We start from the raw sequence: 25,624 nt of genomic DNA on the forward strand, positions 1-25,624 counted from the left end.
TGGAAAGATGTAGCTTTCTCAGCTTGCTGATGGTGATCTCAGAATTCAAAATAAGCGGTGCCCTAATGATGAAAAAACTGTTTTTCAATGGCGGTCAAATTCAAAATGAACAACACATTTTTTTTTTCGTGTGTCAGGTACGATGATACTCTATGCCCTGGGAAGTCGAGAAAATTTCCAACCCGAAAAGATCCTCGACCGGTGGGATTCGAACCCACGACCCTCAGCTTGGCCTTGCTGAATAGCTGCGCGTTTACCGCTACGGCTATCTGGGCCCCTAAAAAATCTGAAATATATCACGTGCAAAAATACCTTAGATTTATAAAAAATGGCCTTTTGCAATCCGTATAGCTAGCTGGCGTACGAGGGGTCCACCAATTTGAGTAAACCGAAAAAAACAACCTGCTAGTTTTAGCATATTCTAGCGATCAGTGACATCAAATTAGAATTCTAACGATGTGTGCCGATGGCGGTCTGGTTCCAGTGTAAATTGCTCAATAAAAATAGCTCACTAAGTTTCTTAAGCGATACATCACATACAATGGACGTGTAATAGGAAAAAGAGCAAGTTAGGTCAACTTGTTTTTTTAAGGGCATTTGAATTTAGATTTGGTTCTTTATGCAAAGTTTATGGAATATTCGGACTGCAGAGAAAGATTTTAGGTATTGTTCGTATAATTATATACTCGTAACTGGATATGCGCCTTGGGCACAGAATATAGGACCCTGTCGGAAACTACATCTAGGATTTTTGTCTCCTCGGATAATGATAATTACAAAAATACTGTAAAACTTCTTTGGGCATTACTTCTTCCTCTAAATGTACCCCAACTGGACCATATCTTGACAACAACCGACGATCTTCTCCCGGTAGATTCCCTCCGTCGATTCCGATCGGAAATTGTCAACCTCGGCGGATAAGTCCGCTCCACTTTCCATCTTTTCTGCCATCTCCTCCAAATCGGGCACGTCTTCGCTTTTAGTGGTGATCACTGGGAGAAGCATCACCGCCATAAACAGTCCAAACCGTCCAAATTTCTTCAGCTGGTCGTCTAGGGCTTTCCGGGGAAAGAGTTTTTCCGGGTCTGATCCTAGCCGGCGCATGAAACTGGACAGGCTCTGGTGGTAGATGTCCAGTAGGGTTTCGTAATGCTTGTCTCGGAAGCGTTTGGTTGACGCGGTGAAAAGGAAGTACATCAAATCTAGAACTGGAGATGCGTATCGCGCGATTTGCCAGTCCAGTAACCGAATATCCACAGGGATGCCGTTCTGAAAATATGGGAATAAAAAGTTGTCAATATTCACAGGATTATTTCAAATAAGTGAACTTCTTACCTCATGCTTGAACAGCATATTGTTGTTCCAGCAATCTCCATGGCAGATCACCGCATATGGCTCGGCTAGCTTTCCGTTGGTCAGTTCCTTGATTTTGTCCATAAATGTGCCATCCATCGCATTCTTTACCTTTTCGTATACCTCAGGGTCCTGTTCTTGGTCCAGCGCTTCCATCATACGAGTGGTCAGCATAGTGAACCACTGATCCATCTGTCCATCATCTTCCCTGGTGGTGAACAGCTCTACCATGCTCTTGTGCGGCTCGATCCGCTCCGGATGTTGATCCTTCAGGGCTAATGACAAGGCGTGGTACCGACCCAGCGTCCGCATCACCAGCTCGAAGTGTTCAAACTTCTGCTCCTGATGCCGATCGAACATCTCAAAGCCGAATTCTTTCAGATCTCCCATCATGATGGCCTCTTCCAGTTCTACCAAACTGGTCTGATAGCAGTGCGGAATCTGATTGAAAGCTTCCGAGCCATCCTCCACGTTGATTCCCTTCTCCCGTTGGAACTCCACCATCATCGGGTAGATTTCCGTGTAGAAGCTGATCTCCCTCTCGAAGGAGGGACGAGTGAAGAATTGATTTCGCCGGGCTTCGTTCTGTGGTGGCAGCTTGATAATGACGTTCAGCTTCTTACCGCTTTGACGACACTCGGCCTGGGCCCGGAAGACCACCCCCATGTAGTTGTCGCCTTTGTTCGAGCCGGCACTCAGCTCCATGGCGACGTCGTCCGAGTCCAACTCCCGGTGGACTATGTCTTCGAGCATTTTCTGGTAGGATGCCTTCGGCAGGGTGGCCGTGGCGCCATCTTTTCCATCGAGGCACATGGTGACCTGTGGGCAAAACAAGAATGGAAAATGATCAGATTGCTGCTTGTGACCAGGCTTGATAGAAACTCCTCTGCGAGGCAAAGAGGAGGCGATTTTGCCGTTTTTCTGAGGAGAAAAAAATAAACTCAAAATTTTCAACACAGATCCTCAAGCGATTCGAGTGAGAGTGCAGAAAAATGCGAGGATTTTTTCAGACACTCTCTCTCTCTCGTTGCGATGCTCACCATCACTCACACTTCAAACGAACTCTCGAGTCTGCCGCCCGAACAGACAGTCCTCGGGGAGTTGTGAGAGCACCCTTTTTTGATGGAATTTAACTCGGTTTTTTTTTGTGCTGCATCTTCCTCGCTCATTTTTCGTTGCCTCGCTGCTTAGCATTTTTTGGCTCCCTCGCAAAGAGGCACTGGCAGCACGCTGCTCTAGAGTATGTCACCGAACTCTGATGATGTTGAGGAGAATTATCAAGCCTGCTTGTGACTAGTTTTTCCTCGGAGCACGTCCTTGCAACATGTGTGCCGATGAACATCTAAGGATTATTAATGTCCTATTCCTTTGGAACACCCAACACCACTCTCTGAGATCCAAATCCGTTGTTGAAAATGTTTTGCTCCAAAAAAGAACAACTTCTTCGAAGATAGCATACCTTCCCAGGGCATAGAGTATCTTCGTAGCTGCCACACGATATACACATGCACAGTTATTAACTGTGGAAGAACACTAATCTGAGAAGCAGGCTTTGTCCCAGTTGGGACATAAAGCCAGAAAGAAGAAGAGTCCCTTCTTGAGCTATTATCGTTCCTATTATCGTTAATCACCCCTCAAAGTGAGATAGAATATTGTTTAACAATAATTGAGAAGCAACAATGAAATCTTCGGCAATGTATTTGAAAATTTTACAACATGAAAACTAGCTGAAGATATCTCAGCTTTACTATAATAAATATGTGTATTTTTATACTATGTTTTTATTTAAAACCATGTTTTTATTTAAACAATGTTCTTCGTTTCATACCTCATTATTTGAGTTGTATTCTACGATTTCAGGGCACATCTCTATTTCCGATGAAGGGCCTCTTAAGTCTCCTTTTTAATCAAAATAATCTCTAAAATATTTTTATTTCTTGCAGTGAATTCTGACCCGAAATTCTAGTGGCTCCAGAGATTCTCATGTAATAATTTCTACAGAAGTTACTTCAGGAAGCACTTTAGTACTCCAACGCTACTACACTCTGTAGTAATTTCAAAAGTAATTTCGATCAACGTTATGGACCGTGAGAAGGCCCTAGATAGACCAGATATTACCCGAGGAGTTCCAGAGCTTCTATTTTTTCTAATTGATTTTTTCTAATGATTTCCTCCTGGTTTTGCTTCAAAGAACTTCCACGCATTTTTCGCCTGAGGTTTCACAGATAATTCTGCAGAAAGCTATCCAGGGTATAGTATGGTAATGATCTTAATTACTGTTCCAGCAATTTGTCTGGAGAATGGTCCAAAAATTACAGGAGTTCATTTTTGCAAAACTTCATTCAGTTTTTCCTAACTTGTTCCACCAGAGGTTGCTTTAGAATACTCTTAGAGAGTTTCCTGGTTAAAATTTTGAAAAAAAAAAATCAAAACTAAATTTCAGAAGAAAACTCAAAGAAAACCTTGGGAGATTTATAAAATAAACTTATGGAAAATCGTGGAAAGAGTTCTCTAAGAAATTCCTGCAATAATCTCTGGATCAATTCGCAAAATAGTTCCTGAAGGAATCTATGGAATAATTTCATTCAGAAGATATGCTTGAAAATCTGATTAAAGTCTTGGGGAAAAATCCCATGGGAGAATCATGGGATGAATTCCTGGAGATTTTCAATGAGGATTTGCTTGAGCAATTTCCCTGCTGAGGTCTCTAGAGGCGTTCGTCGTTGGATTCTTATGAATTCTAGATTCTACTCCTAATTGACATCCTAGTTAATTCCTTGAAATAATTATTTAATGCATTCTTGGAGAAATAAGAACTTCATGGAAAAATTTCAGGAATAATCTTTGGAAGAAAGTATTGATTTATTCTGAGATATTTAAAGAAAGGTACTCGATGGTTTAACTCTTGAATGCATAACGACAATAACCTTTAAGAAATGCCTAGGAAAATATAGAAAGAATCACTGGATGAAGTCTGGAACAATTTTGAAGCAAGACCTGAAGAAAATTTTGTGCAAATGTCTGAACTGATTCCGATAAAATTCTTGAAGAAAATAGTGCATCAATATCTGGCGTAATGTCACGGAAAATGTCCAAAAAATCGTGTGCTCTTTGAGAAGTGTTTGAACGTATTAAGAAAATTACAGCCAACAACTCTCCATAACTCGATATTAAAGAGAACACCGAGTTAGGGAGATATCGAGTTATAGAACATAAAATCAGTGCAAATGCCAATAATAATATAATATAATTAATATAATATAAAATCAGGGCAAATGATATCCATCGAGGTAGCTATGAAATCCAATTTTTACTATGGTTATCTAATTCGATCTCGAGCTACCGAATATCGAGTAAGGAATAGTTAACTGTATTACCAAATTGTTCTTGGAGTACACCTCAGTTGCTGTTTGGCTTATAATTAGTTTTTTTTTCAGACATATGATGTCTAAAATACTTGTTTAACTGACACTCAATCGCTATCAACCCTGCTCTAGTATTCAAAGCAGGATTTCCCAGGTTATACCCAGTATTTTCAGTGATTCTGCTACCGATTACTCCGGATGTTGCTCTAAAAGAAATTCCAACAGTAGTTCTTAAAACACAAATTTTTATGCAAAAGATTTTGAAATAAATCGTTTAATTCGTAGGAAACTCTACAGTAATTCCTTTGTAAGCGGCTACGCCGATTTGTAATGGCCTTTTCTACGATGGGACCGAAAGTCACCGCATATCGTAACCCTTTGTAGAGATGTGTTAATTGTTCCACTGTGAACTGCTGCGTTGAACGGTTAACTACGAAATGTTTTATGGGTTCTACCACCGGAGTAGGAACATGGTTACCTTCCATCGTTTTGGATCGCAGGTTGGCTAGCAGGGCAGACCAGAACGAGACTTGGATTGTAAAAGAACTTAACTTTCTACATCAAGACGAATAAACACAACACGGTCGTCATCATGGACAAGATGTATTATGACGAACAAATGGTGAAAAAGGTAAACGAAGGCCCCTACCCCTATCCACTCATTTGAGAGTGGATCCACTATCCGGACTCATCAAGCTTACAGACAAAACCCTGAAGCTGAAGGACTGCAAGGCGATCATTGGCGAGGCTCGTTTGAAAGAGGCAAGCTCCATTGTTTCAAGAACTAAAGGAAGTCCGAAGATTCACAAGCCGGGAAAGGGAATACGAGAAATCATTTCAGCCGACGGATCCCCCACTCAAAAACTGGTGAAATTATTAGTCAAGGAATTCCAGAGTATGCCAAATCCATTCCTCGCTAGGTTAGTTGAAAACACCCAGAAGTTCTCCCAGAAACTACTAGAGTCAGGAAACATCGAGGATGACGAGAGGTAAAGGATTCTCTAAATCTTCTCGAGCACTGGTTATTAGCCCAAAGGACGAATGAAGCATGGAAAGGTAAAGTCAGTACATACACTGCCCATACTCGCATATATGAATGGGACTATTATGCGAGTATGGGCAGTACATGAGGTTGGTAAGATTGTGCATGGACGAGAACTACTTTCAATTTCGAGGAAACTTCTACAAGCAGGTGAAAGGAGTCCCCATGGGAAACCCTCTCTCCCCGTTTTTTTTTGTAAGCTATTCATGCCGAATCTTGGGAAAAATTTAAAGATCCTTGTTTATTATTATTATGTTAGATTACCGAATAAATGGTGGAGATACGTCGAAGACATTTTCAGCGTTATCAAGCGGAAGTATCTACCTAGGATTTTGGATACAATCGAAAGCGTACACAAGGATATCAAGTTCATCCACGAGGAGGAGAAGGAGGAAACTACTGATGTTTTGGGATCTACTTGTCATGAAGGAAGAAATTGCATCGTTCATCGAAATCTATAGGAAGCCTACAAACACCCAGCGAGTCATCCCCTACAATCGAATCATTCGTTCCAACATAAGATGGCAGCATTTCACCACATAACCCACAGGACGCAGAATTTACCCCTCAACGAAGACGGAAAGACCAAGAAACTGGAATATATCTACGAGACGGCAAGGATAAACTGATACAAGGAAAGGACGATAAAAGCCATCAACAACAAAAAGGAAAGACACATATTCGGGGTGCTTTGACGACACTAAGGCAGCGTCCATTTATTACGTAACGCTAAAATTGAAAATTTTTGACCCACCCCCTCCGTAACGCATTTTGTATGAAAAATTTCAAATTTTTGTATGAGCCGTAACGCTTGAGCCTACCCCCCCCCCCTCCCCCTAAAGCGTTACGTAATTTGTGGATGCCGCCTAACCCCTATCACCGAACCCCTGAAAAGAGTTTCCATCCCATACGACAGACACATCAGCAAACATCTCCGCCCAAAGCTAAAGGAATTTCGGAATCGATTTGGTGTTTTACGCATAGACAACCAACTTAAGACTCCTTTAGGCTCTACCAAGGATCCGGTGAACACACTGAACAAGGCTGGTATGTATAAAACCAGTTGTTCTCACTGCACCAAGGTCTGCGTTGGTCAAACAAAGCGGTCTCTTGAGGTCAAGGAACATTTAGCGGAAATAAGCAAAGCTCAGAAGACGATAGATAGGGGATGACTCAAGATTTCAAATCTTAGCTAGCAGAACATGTCTTTACAGAGGGTCATACAATTACGGCGTCGAAAATCAAAGTTTTGCGAAAAGTTTCTTCACCTTGGACATTGAATGTGGTTGAAAGTCTGGAAGTTTGCAAACAGGTGCAAACCTACCTGTACCTACGACTCAACAGAAACCAATGCAACGGCAATACATGGCTTTTCAACTTGATACCTACAAATTGTTCCCATGATGTACCTAACAGCTCTTAAATTTCTACAAAAAAGGGAAGGGAAAACAAGTTTTTGTGCTTTTTCACCATTAGTTAGTAAACATTTATTTTCCTCCTTCAATGCCGGAATTGGCTTCCGAAGTTTTTTCAAAATTTTAGATAATTTCCAAAAGGTTTATATTGAGGTATCTTTTTGTTATCATTATGCATAAACTTATAAAACATCAACTTTTGTCGTTATTCGAAACCAGTTTTTTTTGGCTCTATTTATCATTATGTTTATGATTCTACCCCATTACCCCGAATCCCATTACCCCGAATGCCATTAACCCGAACGCCATTACCCCGAATTCCAAAACCCCGAATGATCCATCACCCCGAATGACATTACCCCGAATTCCAATATCTTGGGGAAATGTCATCAATATCATCATGTGAAGATAATTGTAAATTCGGGGAAAAAGCATTCGGGGTGATGGAATTCGGGGTAATGGTACATTGGGGGTAATGGAATTCGGGGTGGTGGCATTCTGGGAAATGGCATTCGGGGTAATGGGGTAGAATCTATGTTTATACCTTCAAATTTGCGTAGTGTTGCGTTCACTGAAAATAATGTCAAATAACATCAGTTATGAAATGACTGATATACCACATAGGATCGGGAATTTGTTCCACCTTGAACATTATCTAAGTTATGTTACTTTGACTCAGATTGACATATTTTTCAACTGAAAACGTTTGTTGACATTCATAACTTATTATCCATTACACGCGTATGGTGTACGGTAGTCCTAATTATTCAAGTAAACAGCTCATAATGACAATTTATGGCCCACGAGCGGCGATCATCTACAGTCACTTTTTTGGATCGCCCGGAATCAACGTGACTGTAATTTTTCACGTATGGAAATGTCCCAGAGACAATGCAACAACGGGAAGAGATTCGAGTTTTGATTGATAGCCGCTATCGGCGGGCGCATGCCGTCCGGAGAATTCTCAATCAGGAACGTAATCGTCGTAAATATGCCGAGTAATGATGACGATGAGTTTGCGTTTAATTGCTACGTGTAACCGGGCTAGTGTTGACTTTCTCATTTGAAGTAAGTGATTTAAGCGGTTTTTAGGGTAATAAAGACGAGGTTGCAAATTGGAGTATGTGAATGGTTGGCGTGGACTTCTACGTCAAACGCAAGCTTTAATTATGTTGACTAACTAGCTTTACGTTTTTTTATGTTACCATTAAAAAGAACTGTAAAAACTTTGAGATAAATTCAGTTATTCACCCAACTTCGTCAGAAGGCCTATGACCTATGAACCATCCATAATAATCATATAGAGATAGATTTTTTATGATTTCTCAAATTTTGATCATCATAAAAATAAAATAAAGGGCTCAAATAGCTGTGACAGCTTCCCAATTTTTTCTAACCCTCTGCATGGCAAAGAGTCGACATAATATACAAATGCATGAATAATCAATTGGCAAAAAAACCTCCCAGCTAATAATTGGGGAAGCGTTCATAGAATACAAAGCAGTCTGCTTTGTTGGATAGCAACATCGAAACTGCTGTTCGCTACAGATGACGGAATCAAATTGGCAGTACACAGCTGTATTGCACCACAAGGGGAACTAATCAACCCATTTTCTTATATGGAGTTGATTAGGTACTAAAAATTAATGACGTAGCCACGACTCAGACCTTTTTCTAAGAGCTTTCATATTGAGTTATTTTTTTTTTTATTTCCTCATGACTTTTTTTTTATTAAGAGGGAAATCTACAAACAAATTCATAAGAAGATAACTCAGAGAGTGTATTGACATCTTAAAACCGGCACCATTCTCTGCAATAAAGATTAGGCATTAGCCTTGGCTTCATACCCTTTTTGGGTCGTACGAACTTCAGTGAACCGGGAGCCGAACTCTAACCGGAATCGCTGGACCGATCTCCGCATCTACGACAAGCAAGGAGTAGAGATTAAGAAATTAAATACCTGATCAAACGTAGCACGTTTCCATTGCTTTCGATGTGGCTTACAATAGTATTGACCACGTAAAGAGAATGCTGGAATATCGTAAACGAGAACAGCTTTTCCAGGGAGCTTACAAGGATGATTAGAGCAGCGGTGGATGATGTGCAAACTGGTATTAAGAAGCTGAAACCAAGATTAACAGCCGTGGTGAGATTTCAACAGATCCAATCAATTTGTTAGCTTCGCGGCTTGTATAAGAGACACTATCGGCTAAACATTTTAAACGATATGGGACAGCAAAAGTCGGCCATTATAACGATAGACGGGGATACGTTCGAGATTGTCGATGAGTTCGTCTACCTTGGATCCTTTCTGATGGCTGATAATAACTTTAGTCATTCTATTCTACGGCAAACTCAGTGTTCAGAAGGTTGCTACCAAACACTTTGACGAGCTTTGAAACATTTGACAATTTTAAGTGTGCAATCGAGGATAGAGTTTTGCGATCGCAAATAACGAATTTTGACTGTCATTTCAGTGTTATTTTGTCTGTGTAGATGTTAACCAAACAAATTAAATAGACTATTCTTAATCTTATGGTGAGACATCCTGGTATCGAAAGATGGTTTTGAGACAAAATACGACTTGTTGAAGAATCTAATTTACGAAAACTTATTCAAACTGGCGTAATTCAGAAGAGTAAACAAACTTAGTTTATCAATCCTGCGTGTTTCGCAGATTCTAATTTAATTTTCATACAACAAATCTTACTATGGGAGGAGGGGGGTCTACAAATTGTCTTACATATTTAATGAACAGCTTTTCAATTTTAGCAACCTAACCACTACCTTACTGCTCATAACTGCATATTTGTCACATTCGACATTTTTAAAAATTTCGAGTTAATACCGTGGAGAGTCATCAAATGATAAGCACTTTAGATTAACTTACTGAAATCTGTGAGATTGTTCTAGAAAATTCGTAAAAATACCAAAATTTTTTGTCACATTGCATACATTAGCCATTTTCTGTCTATTCATTCAGTATGTGTTATGAGTTATACAAAATTTCAGCTTCATGTAAGCATTTTCGAGTTCTTGCTAATTTTTAGAAGTTTTAGATTCCTCCCGTACTGCCATAAATTGCACACTTGGTATTCCATTTACTCAACGTCTACTTTATCGAATGTTACAAATATGCAGTTATGGACAGTTTGGCCGCTCTGTTATATGAAGGGACAAAGCATAACTCTAGAAAGATTCGCGTTTTGGGCGATACTGACAAAATGTACATAATTCAAGAAAATAAAGCGCTGATATTGCATCTTGATTGTCTATTCACTGCCCTTAAACTTTTCCCCTGCCGATAATTTAACTATTCAAAAAACGCAAATTTGTAGAAGACAAACTTCTACTCATGCAAAACAACAAACTTCATTGACTACGCCTGTGGTTTGGTTTATCAAAGTGATGGGCGCATCTGAAAACGAAATCAAAACACGGCAACACTGCAAACAAAAATAAACAAGGCGACTATGGTGGGCTTAATTGAAGTCAGAATGTAAACACGGCGCAAAGGCAATAGGCAATATTAAAAATAATATCGATTACAGGCTCATAACATTGGGCGATACATACTGACATTCTCGAGTACGTTTTAGGCGAAACCTTATAAGTTTTTTTTTGAGTACGAAATATCAAGGGAAATTGTAGAATGTAGGAGATGTGTGTGTGGTATTCATGAGGGTTTTAAAACTAGGTTTATGAAATGTGAATTAAAGTGAAAAGGTCTAAGTTTAAGTATATTTTCTAGATTGGGATTAAAAATTGCATATGAGAATTTCAACACTGTACTTGAATTAATCTTACACTGATACAAACACGTCGTAAGTAATTGAACTAAATGGTCTATTATTTTGTTATTTAGTTTGTGTGGTAAAATCAAGCGCGGAAGAGCGAGTGCGATTTATTTAGTGTTGCGTGTGGTAGTTAACATGAGATGGATGGATATGGGTTATGAAAGGGGTCCGCGTGGTCTGTAGGGATTTGAATTCAAAACTTGTAACCAACTCAGTTATTGGGTCACCAAGTGGCTCGGTAGCTTAGTTGGTAGAGCGCTCGTCTAGCATACAAGAGTCCTGGGTTCAAATCCCAGCCGAGCACGTGGATTTTTTCATAATTGTCACCCATAATTTGTCCATCTTTTCCACGCGTAATGAGTTAATTAATTGAAAAACGGTTTTCTCAATTAAGAAACAAAAAAAAAAATCTCAATTGGACCCTGGCTCTAAGACCTTTTTTAAATTATCTAAAATTTTGAAAAAAAAAACTCAGAAGCCAATTTCGTTCGTTTTTGGCACCCCCCGATTTTGGCAACAAAATGGATCCGTTTTTGGCAACATTTTTGAATACCACTAATATATGTAAATTTTTGTAAGTATTTTCGTGTCTTTTGCTTAAGTTATTTAAACAGCAGGTCAACTACACACCGACGACGTTCCTGAGCTCCATCGTTGGCGATATTCCCAAATCCCACCATCTACTACTGGCACACGTACGTGCTCATTATCTTCGGAATGATCATTGGCATGCATTCGCAACGTTTCATGAATTCATTAATCTCCACCAGTATTTCAAGTAGAAACCAAACTCTTCTTTCGGACATTCATACTGTATAACCAGCCCACTTGAGTCTGCCAGAAGGTAACACACTTGATAATAACCACTTTCCTTCAAAGTTGGAAACTGCTAGTTTGAACAAAGTACTAGCACTGACACAAGAGCAACAAAAAGTGTATGGCTCACACAGAGTTTCAATCAATTTTGTTGCACTTTTTTAGCTCACTGTTTTCATTTTTTGGAATAACATACATACACGGGAATAAATTATGTACTAAAGTTTACTATTGTAGTTGACTACGCCTATTTTTAAAACTATCATGCAAGAAAATATTTATGGTATACCCCACCACATAACTGGTGCATTTGACAGATCTCATTTTCATCCATCTGGTTTTAACTACAGACATGGTAAAATCAAGCGCATTTCTGGTCCGCTGAAAATTGCCTATGCGAGCGTTTAAATTTACCCCCTAAAATGGTAAAAAAGATTGGAGATTTTGAAAGGCTCTGAAATTTGGATAGTATTAGTGGTAGCCTGGAAATAATACACTTTTAAAAATTTTCATAGGAGACTTGTAAATTTTTATGCAATATTGCAGTGAAATCTTAAGGTGGGATCCTGTGAATTCCTAACAATATGCTTTAGAGTTCTCTAAATTTCTGTAGGTTTATAACATATAGTGTGCACAACTTCTAAAACACAATCAATGCTCATTTTAAAGCTTATTTGCGTATTCTACGAAATAACAAGCGGCATTCTTGGATCATGTTGTAGTTGTTTTTGCTTGCCCTTTTGACTGCAGTCAATTATTCGTTGAGGTGCTTTACTTTGTCAGAAAGATAAATAATAGGAGTCAATTTTAACCCATCGATTTTTTTTTCAAATTTTTCGCTTGGGGCTTAAACTTAAACTTACCTTTAGCGTTCATTAAATAAAAAAGCATTGTAACAGTTTTTCAATATCCAGAGCATGTTTTTTCTTACAAAGTCGTAAGGAATACAGTAATATATTTCATTGTTTTTTTTGCATCCTTACACAGATTTAAGGAAATGTTCAGTTATTGAATAAAGGTCACTTATGCGATTTTTGATTTCACATGGGCCACAAATATAAGTAGTGTGCATTAAGCTTAAAAAAATCATTGAACAAATTAAGCGATTAAAATTATGTAGAACGTATGTCACAATTAACATAACGAGGCTATGGATTCATAGCATAGTCCAATACCATAGGAATCTGCTTCGAAGTGGACTGTTACGAAGTCTCGATAATTCCAAATTGTTCAGGAAATGATCGCGCAGAGACTCCAAAACGAATTGAAATTTTCATGCGGATATCTACGAGCATTCTAGATCATCGGATTGAAATATTTCTTCGCGCATCGCTCAGTTTATTTTTAAAAATTCACAATTCGATCTTGAACTCAAATGCCCCACATCTTTCACATCATTAGATCACTTGATGCCCGCTTATCATTTTGCAAATACACACATCACTTGCCGTCGACCGCTTTTACAATCTAATGTGCTGAATGATAAGAAAGTCTTCAATTTGCTTTCATTTTTACTGTTCTTCATCGTTGCCTCAGTGGGACACCTGTTGACGCGTGCCCTTCGATTACTGGACGGTCACTCGCCACTATAGTACTTCAAATTACTCGTTTTCCATAGCGATTTAAATGATGGTTCGTGTGTGGGATTCAAGGTCTTACCGGACAAATCCAACCAAATGAAACTGATTGCTTTTTCCCGTTTTTTGTGTATTGTGTTGCGGCACGCACGAAATTCGCGTGGTATTACTCTTCTTCTCGTTTAGCGACGGACACTTGACGACGACGCGAATTAAACGTGAAATACACACAGGAATAACGATCCGCACGGTTGGACCACCGGGTTACGATTGAGCGCGAAACTTTTATGGATGATGATTAGAGCGCGCTCGGAGATTCCAATTCTAGAGGAGATTGGAAACTCACGCCTGCCGCTGCACAGTGGTACCGTCCATGGGGCAAAAATCGAAAAATAAGTTGTCTAGGTTTTGTGTTCTTTACCTCTTCGTGGACCAATTATGATGTCATGAACGTAGAAACATACATTTTTTACATACTTGTTTTTAATTATGAATCGTGGTTTACGGCTAACCAGCCGAGTGGAAGTTTAACAACTACCGAAAAGCTAAACATTACATATAATTTGCAATTGTATTAGATGGACAAATTGATGTGAAGATTTGCGAAAAAGTTACACGTCTTCTCAGTGAGAATCGAACTCACGACTCCCTGATTTCGATTCTCACTGAGAAGACGTGTAACTTTTTCGGAAATCTTAACATCAATTTGTCCATCTAATCCAATTGCAAATTATATTTAATGTTTAGCTTTTCGGTAGTTGTTATAAATTTTTTGATATGTCATTGTTGGATATTTGCAGCATAACTGTGAATGATTGATTATCTAAAAAAACCTTGGAATTCAGGGAATATTACTTCCGGCCTGGCAAATCAGGGAAGGTCAGGGAATTTCCAGGGAAATATTCTACCGAAACTTTATCACGATATTTAAAAAAGTTATTTTGATATAAAACTGATAATTAACATCAATTTATTATTGACTTAAATGTACAATCATAAGTGATACCAATGAGGGGTTCAGTTGTCACTTGAAGTGACTGGATTATAATAAGTCACTTTTCATCGCATATTTTTTTTAATTACGCTGCCTATGCATTATATAAAGAAAACTTTAATGAAAATTTTTGAATTGACATCACATCTATGACAACACTCTTAAGAATGGTCATGATAGTAAAAACATAATTGATTTGGTAATTTATTATGGTATTTTTCATCAGATTTCGTATAAGACAATTTTTGACCACTTCCTGGAACAAATAGAATCACTGTCCGCCACCGCGCGTCAAATCGACTGCTGCTAGATAACTAGATATTATAGGTGCCGCGGTAAATACACGTACATTGAGGTGGACAACAATTGTGTGACGGACGTCGCAGCCAGGGAATGGTGATTACTGGCAGATGACGCTATCTCGACGACCAAACAAATTTTTCATCCAACCGGTGCGGCGGGTGTGATTTGTGATCGCGCTGTGTGCCTTTTACGGATCTACAAATGTAAAATTACGCGCAATTTAGAAATCCTTGGGATGGTAATTTGTAGGATTGGATGTGCTTTTTTGTATCCATTGTCTGTGGGAACCGTAGACGAGATAAGTGTGTCTTAAACCGTATGCTCCTTAAGTGGGACAGAGCATGCTCTGTTCAGGATCTATGGAATCTTTTAACTAGAAACTTTCTTTGCTATGGAACATTTCAAATAATTGATTTCTTATTACGAAGACATTTTGAAATTTGGCTGTTTCTTCAATATCACCCTACATACCCATAGTATTTCTTCTAAGAAGAGTTTCTGTGATGGTACATCCACTAACTGTTAGAAGATTTGTCTAATAATTCCTATAGGAATTATTAGAGGAATCTTCTCCTAAGAGACTGATTCCTCCAGATATTTCTCTAGGAACTGGTTAATTGAATGTTTTGAATAATTCTGTAATATTATCTGAGTGCCGTAATCCGGGGTAACATTGATCGAAATGACTCATCTCTCAGAAAGTTCGAATCAACATTAATTGATGGAATACTTTCTAAGCATGAACGGTGCTTATCTTACTTATAAATATATAAATATATATTCTTATAAATATAGCCAATGAAAATTAAGGTTTTTGCAAAAATTGCGTATGAACTAAACGAAAATTTTTCCACTTTTCGAAACAACAATTTCCATCAACATTGTTGACATTGATAAAAAATTCATGTCTCGCATGAGTTCTGAATACGGTATAAGCAAAGAAAATTCGGTTGTTACTAAAAATGGCATCGCTAACACAGATTCCATTGTCAACACTTCCATAAGTATGTTCAATAAGGCAACATTATTGAATTACTATTAAGAAAGTAGAATTTTCCTATGAAATTATCTGCTTTTAGGCGCATTTTGCGGATCAAGCTGTTTTTTTATTTTAAAATAAAAAGTAATGACTTTCAAGAGTTTGGCCTTCATATACAGATACAAATCTGACCATTTTTATCGGAGAGCTGGGTTTCTGGAACATCCCTAAACGTGCTCAATGTGGCCAAATCCTCTCGAAAAGTCCTTTCATGGCTTGAAAAATCATGAAGTCTGACAAAAAACTACTCCACGAAATTGTGGAATAACTTCGGGTATACTGCAGCAAAACCCGTGAATTTGTATATACATTCTTGCATAGAATTGTGGAGTAAATTCTAGAGAAGCAGAGGTTTTTACCCGACTGTTTCACAGGTTCTTTAGGACGTCCGTCTTAGATTCCCCGAAGAAGAGATTCAGAAATCATTCAAGTTGATTCCTTGAAAATATCTTCATAGATATCCCGGGGAAGTAATTCAGAAATCATTCAACAGATTCCTTCAGATATTTCTTTAGGAATACATTCGGGGACTTCTCAAGTGAAACCATTCAGAAGTTCAACGATTCCAAAAATATTTTCTTAAGATTCGCTCTAGAAATTCTTCAAGGGTTTTCGTCCCGAAAATCTTTCACCGATTTTTGTTATTCCAGAAGGTCTTTCAAAAATTTCTACCACATTTTCCCTGCTAAACTACACAATCATCTTCAGTCTGTTCTTCTTCTTCTTATTGGCATTACGTCCCCACTGGGACAGAGCCTGCTTCTCAGCTTATTAACTGAGCGCTTTTTTTTGCTAGAGTTGCCAATTTTGCATTCGTATATCTTGGGGCAGGCACGACGATACTTTATGCCCAGGGAAGTCAAGGAAATTTCCATTACGAAAAACTCCTGGAGAGTAAACAAATTACTTAGTTGAAAGATCTCACTTAGACCTTCAAAAGTTATTAATGAACTTCTTCTGGAATCAATGACAAATAGGGTGACCATATCCTAGAGATTCAAAATCACGACATTTTGCAATTCTCACAATTTCTCTGTGCAAATTCCATTATGTCTCAAATTCTGAACATGCCTCATATTCCTAACAGCAGCGATTACAAAGATCTCGAGAAATTTCTAATAAGTGGGTATGAGCATAAGTATATTTTTTTAAATATAACTAGCCTTTTTCCAAGACCTATCACTTTTCAGAAGACACTAGGGTGCAGAAATCTGCTTGGTGTCTGATCATGACCTCACTAGAAAATTACAAAAAAATGTCAAAAAAAACAGCATAAGTATGTCAAAAGTATATTTAATAGAATGTAAAAAAATATTCTAAATCCGCTTGAAGTCTTTTCGAAGATTTATTACAAATCATTCAAGTAAATGCTGCTTGTATTCTTTGAATCATGGTTTCACAAAGAATCTTTAAGGAAGTTTAAGAAGTTAAGTTTTTATTGAGATTTTGTGATAATTCGTCAAAGATCTCGCTAGAAATTCATAAATCAAATCAAATAAAGTTTTTGAGAGAGCTTTGGTAAAGATCTTCACTGGAAATCGGTAGTTTTTTTCAACACGATTCTAAAAGACATTCGTTAAGAGTTTTTCCAGAAGTGCGGGGTAATAGTCGGTTATGCTCTCCTGGTTTAATTTTGTAGTTTCGGCCATGGTTTATATAAATATTAAGTCCACTGAAAGATCAACCAATAATACACTCAATACAGAAAAAAAACTACATTGAAATTGCAAATTATGCCTTTTGAGAACATCTTCCATTATGATAGCAATCGTACAAGCCTTCTCATTTGATATTGCAACATTGTTCCTTCATAAGGGCTTAACTAACATGAGCTATTTCTCTTCATCGATCCTCTCTGTCGCTAATAATTTCGCCAAATGAAATAATTTAATATTTCTTGTTCATGAAGTAAGATAATGTAATTCTTTATCCAACAACTCGAAAACATGTTAGGGAAAGTGAGTCGGTTTTCTGCAATAAGGTACCCCGGGGCAAGTGAGAATCCGGGGTAAGTGGGGCGTTTCGTCATAGCTCAACTAGGAAAAGTTTTTCATGGGGGTATTCTTCTAGAAAGTTGAAGATACAATGACAAGGAATGTATTTAGTACTAAACATATTGTTATTTTTATTACCATGTGGTTCATGTAACAGTTGTCAGTTCAGCGCCATTTTCAACTTGCATGACAAATTGTGACACGTTTCACGTCTTGCATTGACTCGCAAAAAATAAATGTGTTTTAAATCGAATTTCCATCAGTAAGCTATAATTTTTAGTATTACTACAAGCTGCTAACGATAATCCAGTATTTTGTTTTCATTTCATATGAAATTTTCGATGGTCTATCTTACCCCAAAATATATTTGAACCTGGGGTAAGTGGGACCTATCAAAACAAAAACCAGAATCTAAACTTTTCGTGCACGTTCCATACATTTTGCTAGAGAGTAGCACTAAAACATTCAAACAAATGATTTTTATCAAAAAAGATCAACCTCAAATTACGTAATTGCATAAGAGGGAGAAGAAAAGTGTTATTATTCTTTATTTTTTTGATTATTTTTTTATTTTTGAAATACGACTTCAAAATTGAACAAACACACAGCTGAAGTTTGAAATACATCATGAGAACGATTACTTTTCTATGTTATTTGAACTTTATTTGTTATTTCTACCAAATTAAGTAGTGATGGAAAACAATTCCATCCCATAAGGTGGTTTTCTGTCATGCATATAAATAATTACAAAACATATTTATAATTTCATCAATTATTGATTGTTTATGTGCTACATTTTAATTAACAACTTATAAATGATATATTTTGAACAAGTTTAATTCATCTTTACGCTTTTATTGAGGAATTTTCAGTTAATATTAAACGTGAGGTGACATACTATTAAATAAAGGGTTTCTTCCTAAAACGTAACGTATTTTATGGTTGATCCTTATGTACATCAAATATGTACTTAAAATTAAAAATCTATGACTTATCAATCCTATTATTGTAATGGTTGACTTACTGATGTGGATTGACGCATGAAACTGGATGTGTCCCACTTGCCCCACTTAGCGAGGTAACTGCGTCCAATGGCTCATTCTAAAACTTTCTTCCAAGGTTTTCACAATTTCGAAATTATTCGATTAGTTTCATGCACACACCAGCAAATATGTTGCCAAAACGTGATTGTGTTGTTGGATTTGAAAAATATTGACATTTGAAAATTTTAATGAACAATTTGTTTGAACTATCGTTTTTTTCGTTCCCACTTGCCCCGCGGTACCTTAATGCAAAAAAGTAACGATAAAGAGAAATCTATGTATGCAGATGAAAAAAGTAATGTCGATTTATTTGAATTCCAAAAATATGACAAAATAATGAGAAAATCACTTTTATTCTCATAGCAAAATAATTCTGCGAAAATACACCCAATATGTGTTTGTGTTTTAGTACGAGCCCAAAGAATTCTATTAACAACATCAGAATAGGAGTGAATTTAAAAACAGTCAAACATCGACTGAACTTGAAGGTGTTGAACAGTATGAAACGCATCCCAAACTTTCTATGCAGCTGAAGTCGGGTTTTGAACCATAAAACTCAACATGGATTTTAGGATAGCTTATTCTTGCTATTTTCTGGAATAAGGATAGCTTTTCCTAATTCGAAATATCTTTGACATTCTATAAATCAGGACATCTTAAAAAAGCTCAAATTGAGAACGTCGCGACCCATTGGAAGCCCACACAACAGAAACCTCAGCCAGCACAGTTGCTGGCTAGTGTGGTGTGCTATTTGAACACCTTAAAAATAATGCGCTCTCGGGCTAGGCATTGGATATAAATAAAAAGCGTTGTGTTTGGATGGGCATCTAATTCTTCCGAAAGAGGTGAACTTTGCGAAAAAGGATCACGTGATTATTGAGCTGAAATCGAATTCAGGTTAACTTTTGCGTTCATGAGTCCTCTCTTGGCGTAGGGGTAACGCGCCCTAACTAGAGATCAGGGAGTCGTGAGTTCGATTCTCACTGAGAAGACGTGTAACTTTTTCGCAAAACTTCACATCAATTTGCCCATTTAATCCAATTGCAAAGTATATGTAATGTTTAGCTTTTCGGTAGTTGTTAAAATCAGGCTAAATCAGGACGGATGGTAACCCTAATGACAAAAGGTCGAAAGGGTCGTAGAGTAAAACAGAAGGGACAAAAGGTCGAAAATCATTTTTCAAAGAAGGAAGCAATTCTCACAAAGCAAATCATTTAAACCTTTTGTCCTTTCGACGTTTTGTCCGTAAATCGTCATTTCATCGTTTTGTACTGAAATTTCGTCAAGCATTTCATCGATTTTCTCCAGGTAGGGTGCAGATCTACTTGGGCACTTTCATGATTCACTTTGGCATGGGGGGTTTTTCTCGGCCGAATTGCCATGAGAAGTGCTTCAATACGACGCATATTATGGCCAAATACACCCCAACCTTGAAACGAGTAGATTAATATATAATCCGTCGTTTCAAATAGAAGCGTTAGCTTGATTGCGCCTGTACTATAGGCAAGAAAAACAAAGTGCTCGAATCAAATTTGTGTGTGTATGGGTAATATTTAAGATAAGATAAAGTGGGAGGAGAAAACGACGATCAACAGGAAACCCGGAACAGATGATGATTTGTGACGGGAAAATTTTATTTATGGAAAAGGAAATCAAACGAGAACCGGAAACCCTGAAATTAAGAACTATATTAATAAAAAGAAAAGAACAGAAATTTCTTGGTTGGTCGGGAAGATCGAGTTGATCTTTCCCATTCGGACCGCCGAGCTGAAAAGTTATAAGCTGAAATATTAAGTGCAGTGAGAAAATCCAGAGTAACATTAAAAAGTTTTAAGGATTGCAAGTAAATTAAAATTATTAAAAAAATCGTGAGTCGCGCAATTGAAAGTGTAAATAATTAAAAGGCAAGTAAGATCGTGAGTCGAAAAATATAAAATTAGTGCGAGAAGAGAAATCGAAGATCAGCCACAACCCGGTGGCGAATCCACCTTGGGGTCTTTGCCACGGAATCGGAATTCGAAGGTAGCTGGAGAAAGGTGTGAGTGTGGCATCAGAACCGTGAAGAATCGGATCAATCGGTGGTGGTATCAGGCGTGATTACCCTGGGAGTGCTTATCGTCTCGTGGTGGTATACCACTATAAGCACATTCGGAGAGCGTTGGTCATCGGCAGAGATTGCTCGGCCCACGTGCGTCACACGCTACACTTGAACGCTGAATCGTGGAAAGGTCCTTAGGGGGAAAGTTTTCCCAACGCCAGCGTGATCAGCCCGACTCACGTCCACGTCCCAAGATCGGAGGTCCTCCGAAATAATACCACCCACCGACGCCAGAACGAGAAACCACGCCGACACGATCTGAAATAGTATTGGAGCCTTCCCAGCGTCTCCTCTATAGCGCTCCTTCTCGACGCTCGATCGGAATCGAGCGTGCTGTCGCGATCCCGCCAGCGTCGCCGCTACCCCATGCGCCTCACCTCACCCACTTCCAAACCCGACGCCTGCATACCCGAGTTATCAGCACGGTGATACCCCACGAGATTTCGCCGACGCCAAGCCGATGTGCTACTATCGGCTCCATCGGGGTTGAACCAGCACGATCTCCATCGGTCATCTCGAAAACGAAACCACAGCACGGTTGAGGTAGGACCGAATCGACATCAACTGTAAGTAGAGACCCGCTGACACACACCATTACACCACACCAAAGTAGGGAATATTTTTGTGATTAGTAGGGGAAAAGACCAGGGTTAGAGGGGTAGGAAGACTCACGTAGAACAAACAACACGAAGGGGAGTGACGTCACGAGCAGGGACTGAGTGACCATCGAGAAGTTCGGTACCGTAGGCTAGCTCTTGCTCCGGGAGAACTTTCGATGGTTAGTCAGTAAGAAGCTGTCTCTTACAGGAGGTAGATCAGGGGACTGTATGATCGAAGCTATGAAAAAAAAACAAATTTTAACAACAAAACGATCTTTTCTCTAGTTTGTTTTTAACGAGAGTTGAAATAAAATTTTGATTTTCTCTATGCAACTTAATTCATAAACGGATCAAAAATTTTTGGGAAATCGTAGGAATTTTATACCGGAATTTGGGAAATTATAGGATTTTGGACTTGGGAGTGATTTTGGAGTTTTGGGAAAAACAAAGAAGGATTCTGTTGTTGGGTAGAAGCATAGCTTGCCGGGCACTCGTGATCGGAATTCTTGGTAGACGACTCCGTCGTCTGGCGCTAAAGCCAAGGATTTTAGGACCCCTAGCAGGATCTTCCTTACAACCTCTTTTTACGACCGTTATCGGGGGGTAGGAAGAAAATCGATCGTAAAAAAAATCAGGGTTATAATTATATTTTGAAAAATGCAACGTCTAGATGCGGAAATACTGATTAGAGATATTCGGCAAAGTTGCAGCATGGGCTGAGAACTTTCCAAAATGGCCGTTCAAGTTTTCATATTTTGGTAATAGATGGCAATACTGCTCGATTGTTATCAAAAGAGCCAATTTTATGGGGGTGTGATATGCAAATACCAAATAATTTAAAGATAACGATACCGAATGTTCACCAAAGTTGAAGGAAGTGAATCACAATTGTTCATGTGGCCAAGAGATACGAGATTTTGCCACCAGGCGGCGCTAGTCAGCATAGAACTTTTGTTTTGCGGATAGCTTAGGATCCTGACCACTTAGAAAGATAGCGTCTGCTTCATTGACTTCTGAAATGATTGTGACTTTCACTTGTTCAATATTGCTTGAAAATGACATGCAAAAAGTTTCATTTGAGACAAGGAGAAGTTTTTGTTGGAAAAGCTTTTTTCCTTCAAAGCGCTTGATAGTAAACTTTGAGTATAATTTAACTTATTTTTGAGTTATTTTTCTATCCCTATTTCATTCGCTCCTTCTGTTGTTGTCAGAGAACGAAAAGCAAAACAACCCAAAAGCCGAACCTTAGTGTGTTACCTCAAATTTGAGTAGGTGGCATAGTACTGGAAGTTGAGTTATTCGATCTGCCGATTGAGTGAAAAGAACTCAGCCAGTCGGTGTTTTTTCGCATGGCTGCAAATGAAAACAACTTCTACCCTATTAGGTTTACGCACAAACCCCCCGAATTGAGTGGAATGAACTCACTTTTGAATACTTCATTTTCCTCCGTGTAGTCTACACATACAGAAAACGTCTTTGAAATATGAGAGGGTGCTAACATCTATTTGAGTTGGCGTGAAATTCGTCCATGAGGACTAACTGTTCTCTCATTTGATGATTTATTTAGAACATAGCTACCGATTTAAACTTACCTTGACTGAAACTAGATGTCAAATTATGAGGATGTCTAAAGGCATTCGAGTTTTTCCCTTAAGCACTTTTGATCGATTGGCTCATTGATTTTATTGACAATGCATCCAGATTTCTGCACAGTAAAAACTTAATTTTAATTTTACGTCGTTTTCGCTGCACATCTCTTGTGTCGTAAATGATGAATGAAATTACATCCAAATAGTTGTAATACCGTATGTAAATACATATGTTCAATAATAATTTAGCGCATAATTCACGACGTGGGCGATGTTATCACATTTTTTACTGTTTGATAATAATTAAAACCCCAAAAATGCTTATCAACAAATTCACCACCTCCTTTTTGGGAAAACATGTTATCTCACACTTCACAAAGTTCATCATCCGATTGACTGCCTCGGCTCCGGTTTAATCCAGTTTGATATGACACCTATTGTTGTATGTACATCAGCTGGGATATCGCGAGTTTCCTTATTCTAATTCGACTAATTTGGACAAATGATCCACTTCAATGTTCTTCACCAGAATCCACTTTGTAACTATTACCTACCTCATCGTAGCTCATACTGAGATGGTACGTACTTTGCACTAATGAAAATTTGCCTGTTATCAACCGAAAAGAGCAATGATCCGAAACTATCGATTCAAAAATAAAACCGAACCCGTACTATTACTTTGCGTCGGTTGGTAGTAGCTACTACCTTATCAAGCTATGAAGATGCAAACTAGTCTACGCCAGAATCTACGCCGAACCTACAATTGCGGCAATAACAATCGGATGCGTTTTGGCTGCGGTTAGAAATTGCAGCTTATATTTATAGATTCTGGTGGGAGTGTGGGATTTGCTGTTGCAAAAGTAGTTCAGCATTAAATGTGCAATAATTTGTTCTATTGAATGATTGATTGTAGTATGCATGCCTGCGACAGCCGAGCGGTTTCCTTTAATCATTCGTGAACACTATGTTTGCTAGAGCAGCGGGTTTGGTAGCGCAGTGATCAACGAAGATCAAGTTCAGCAATTGGTTGTGTGCTTTATAGTTGGTGTGCCCTGATGGGGTTGATAGAAAGTTTAGTAGATCATAGATATATACTAATTCGGGTTGGAAATGTTCTTGTAACATATATAACACAATATATAAATTCATTCAGTGGAGAGCAAGACAGGCTTCCAATATCTGAAATGTTCTGAAAACACTAAGCTTAGGTATTCGTGTTGAAATCCCTCCGGGGAAAATTCTTCAGCCCTACTTTCAGATGGCATTTTTTCAGAGATTCCTTCAAAGGTTCCTCTACTAATTATTCAGGATTTCCTCCACTGATTCCTTCAATGATCAATCCCTAAAATTCCTCAAGTGATATGTTTAGTAATGTTTCAGAGCTTACTCCAAGGCTGCCTTCAAGAAATCCTTTAGAGATTGCTATAACAATTTCTTCAAAGATTCTTTCAGGAGTTCCTCTAGAAGTTAGTTCCAAGGATCCATCATGCATTATTCAGAAATCAAATAACGAATTCTCTCTGATACTTCTCAAAAAATTCATCACCAGAAATTCCCCAAGGATTTACCCAGGACTTTATTTGGGGCTTCTTCCTAGGACTCCTCCTTAAATTCCACCAAGGATCCCAAAAGGAATTTCTTCAGCGATTCTTTCTTGTATTTTTTCTACAGAGTCCTCCAGGGATTTATCCGAAAACTTCCCAAGAATTCCATCAAAAAATCCTCCAAAGATTTATTTAGGAATTCCTCCAACGAATCTTCAGGAATTTCTAAACAGATTCTATAAGGATTCTTTTCCTGCGATTCTACCAGGTACTCCTATGGAAATTCTTAATGCTGAAAATTGCTCAATGAATCCCTGCCAAGAAATTAATACAGGAATTACATAAAAATTCCACCCGGAATTTCCACCACGAATTGCCTCTATAAAATCTTCCAGTGATTCTTCGAGTGATTTCCCTAGGAATACATCAAGAAATACTGCAAAATAGTTGAAAAAAATCCTACTCAGGATTCCACCAGGAATTCCATTATATATTTCGCTTGTAATTTTTTGAGTGGTTTCGTCAGGTTATTCCCAGAGGATTCTTCTAGGGAATCTCCAATAAATGGTTTTATAAATTCTTCCTGTGTTTCCCTCAAAGATGCTTCCTTGTATCCCTGAAGGCACCCTACGAGCCATTTGGCCTGGTATTTTTGAAGGAATTAGTTCAAAAATATACCAGAAATTTCTCTGAGGATTCCTAAAGGAATTTATCCATCAATTCCTTCCAGTATTTCTTGAAGCATTTTTTTTCCAAGCAATCCACCAGGAATTACCTTAGCGAATCCTGTAGGAACTCCTGCTTTAAAAGTTTTTCCAGAGATATATTAAGAAATTTGTCCAGAGAATTCTCTGGGATTTTCTCCAGTGATTTCTTTGGTGATCCCTCCAAGGATTTCGCAATGAATTGTTCAATGATTTTTTCTAGAAATTTACCAAAAAAATCGTTTAATAAATTCAGTTGTCTAGTGTGGTGCTTCCTTCAAAGGGCAAATCGTCCACTGGAAGCATTAACGTGTTGGTGTCTTTTTAATTCAACCTGAGGACATTCAGGTAA

General features: G+C 38.3%; 2 protein-coding genes and 1 non-coding gene across 4 annotated transcripts in view; 2 read left to right on the top strand and 1 right to left on the bottom strand.

The window, feature by feature from the left end:
* Positions 1-25,624, top strand: part of LOC5564396 (kinesin-like protein KIN-14Q) — a 73,372-nt gene that overhangs the window by 16,704 nt on the left and 31,044 nt on the right. The window lies entirely within an intron of this gene.
* Positions 665-23,781, bottom strand: LOC5564404. 2 transcript variants are annotated; one of them, XM_021844516.1, is made up of 3 exons: positions 23,579-23,781; positions 1,336-2,172; positions 665-1,269 (listed from the first exon to the last, which is right to left on the bottom strand). In XM_021844516.1, the coding sequence occupies exons 1-3, from the start codon at positions 23,591-23,593 to the stop codon at positions 817-819; spliced, it is 1,305 nt and encodes a 434-aa protein (XP_021700208.1). In that variant the 5' UTR covers positions 23,594-23,781; the 3' UTR covers positions 665-816. The 2 variants fall into 2 exon arrangements, with proteins under 2 accessions (XP_021700208.1, XP_001648737.2); XM_001648687.2 differs by lacking the exon at positions 23,579-23,781 and adding an exon at positions 13,448-13,646.
* On the top strand, positions 11,205-11,276 carry Trnaa-agc. The gene has a single exon. It is a non-coding gene; the product is annotated as a tRNA-Ala (tRNA).

Source organism: Aedes aegypti, chromosome 1 (assembly GCF_002204515.2).
Source record: "Aedes aegypti strain LVP_AGWG chromosome 1, AaegL5.0 Primary Assembly, whole genome shotgun sequence".
Lineage (NCBI taxonomy): Eukaryota > Metazoa > Arthropoda > Insecta > Diptera > Culicidae > Aedes > Aedes aegypti.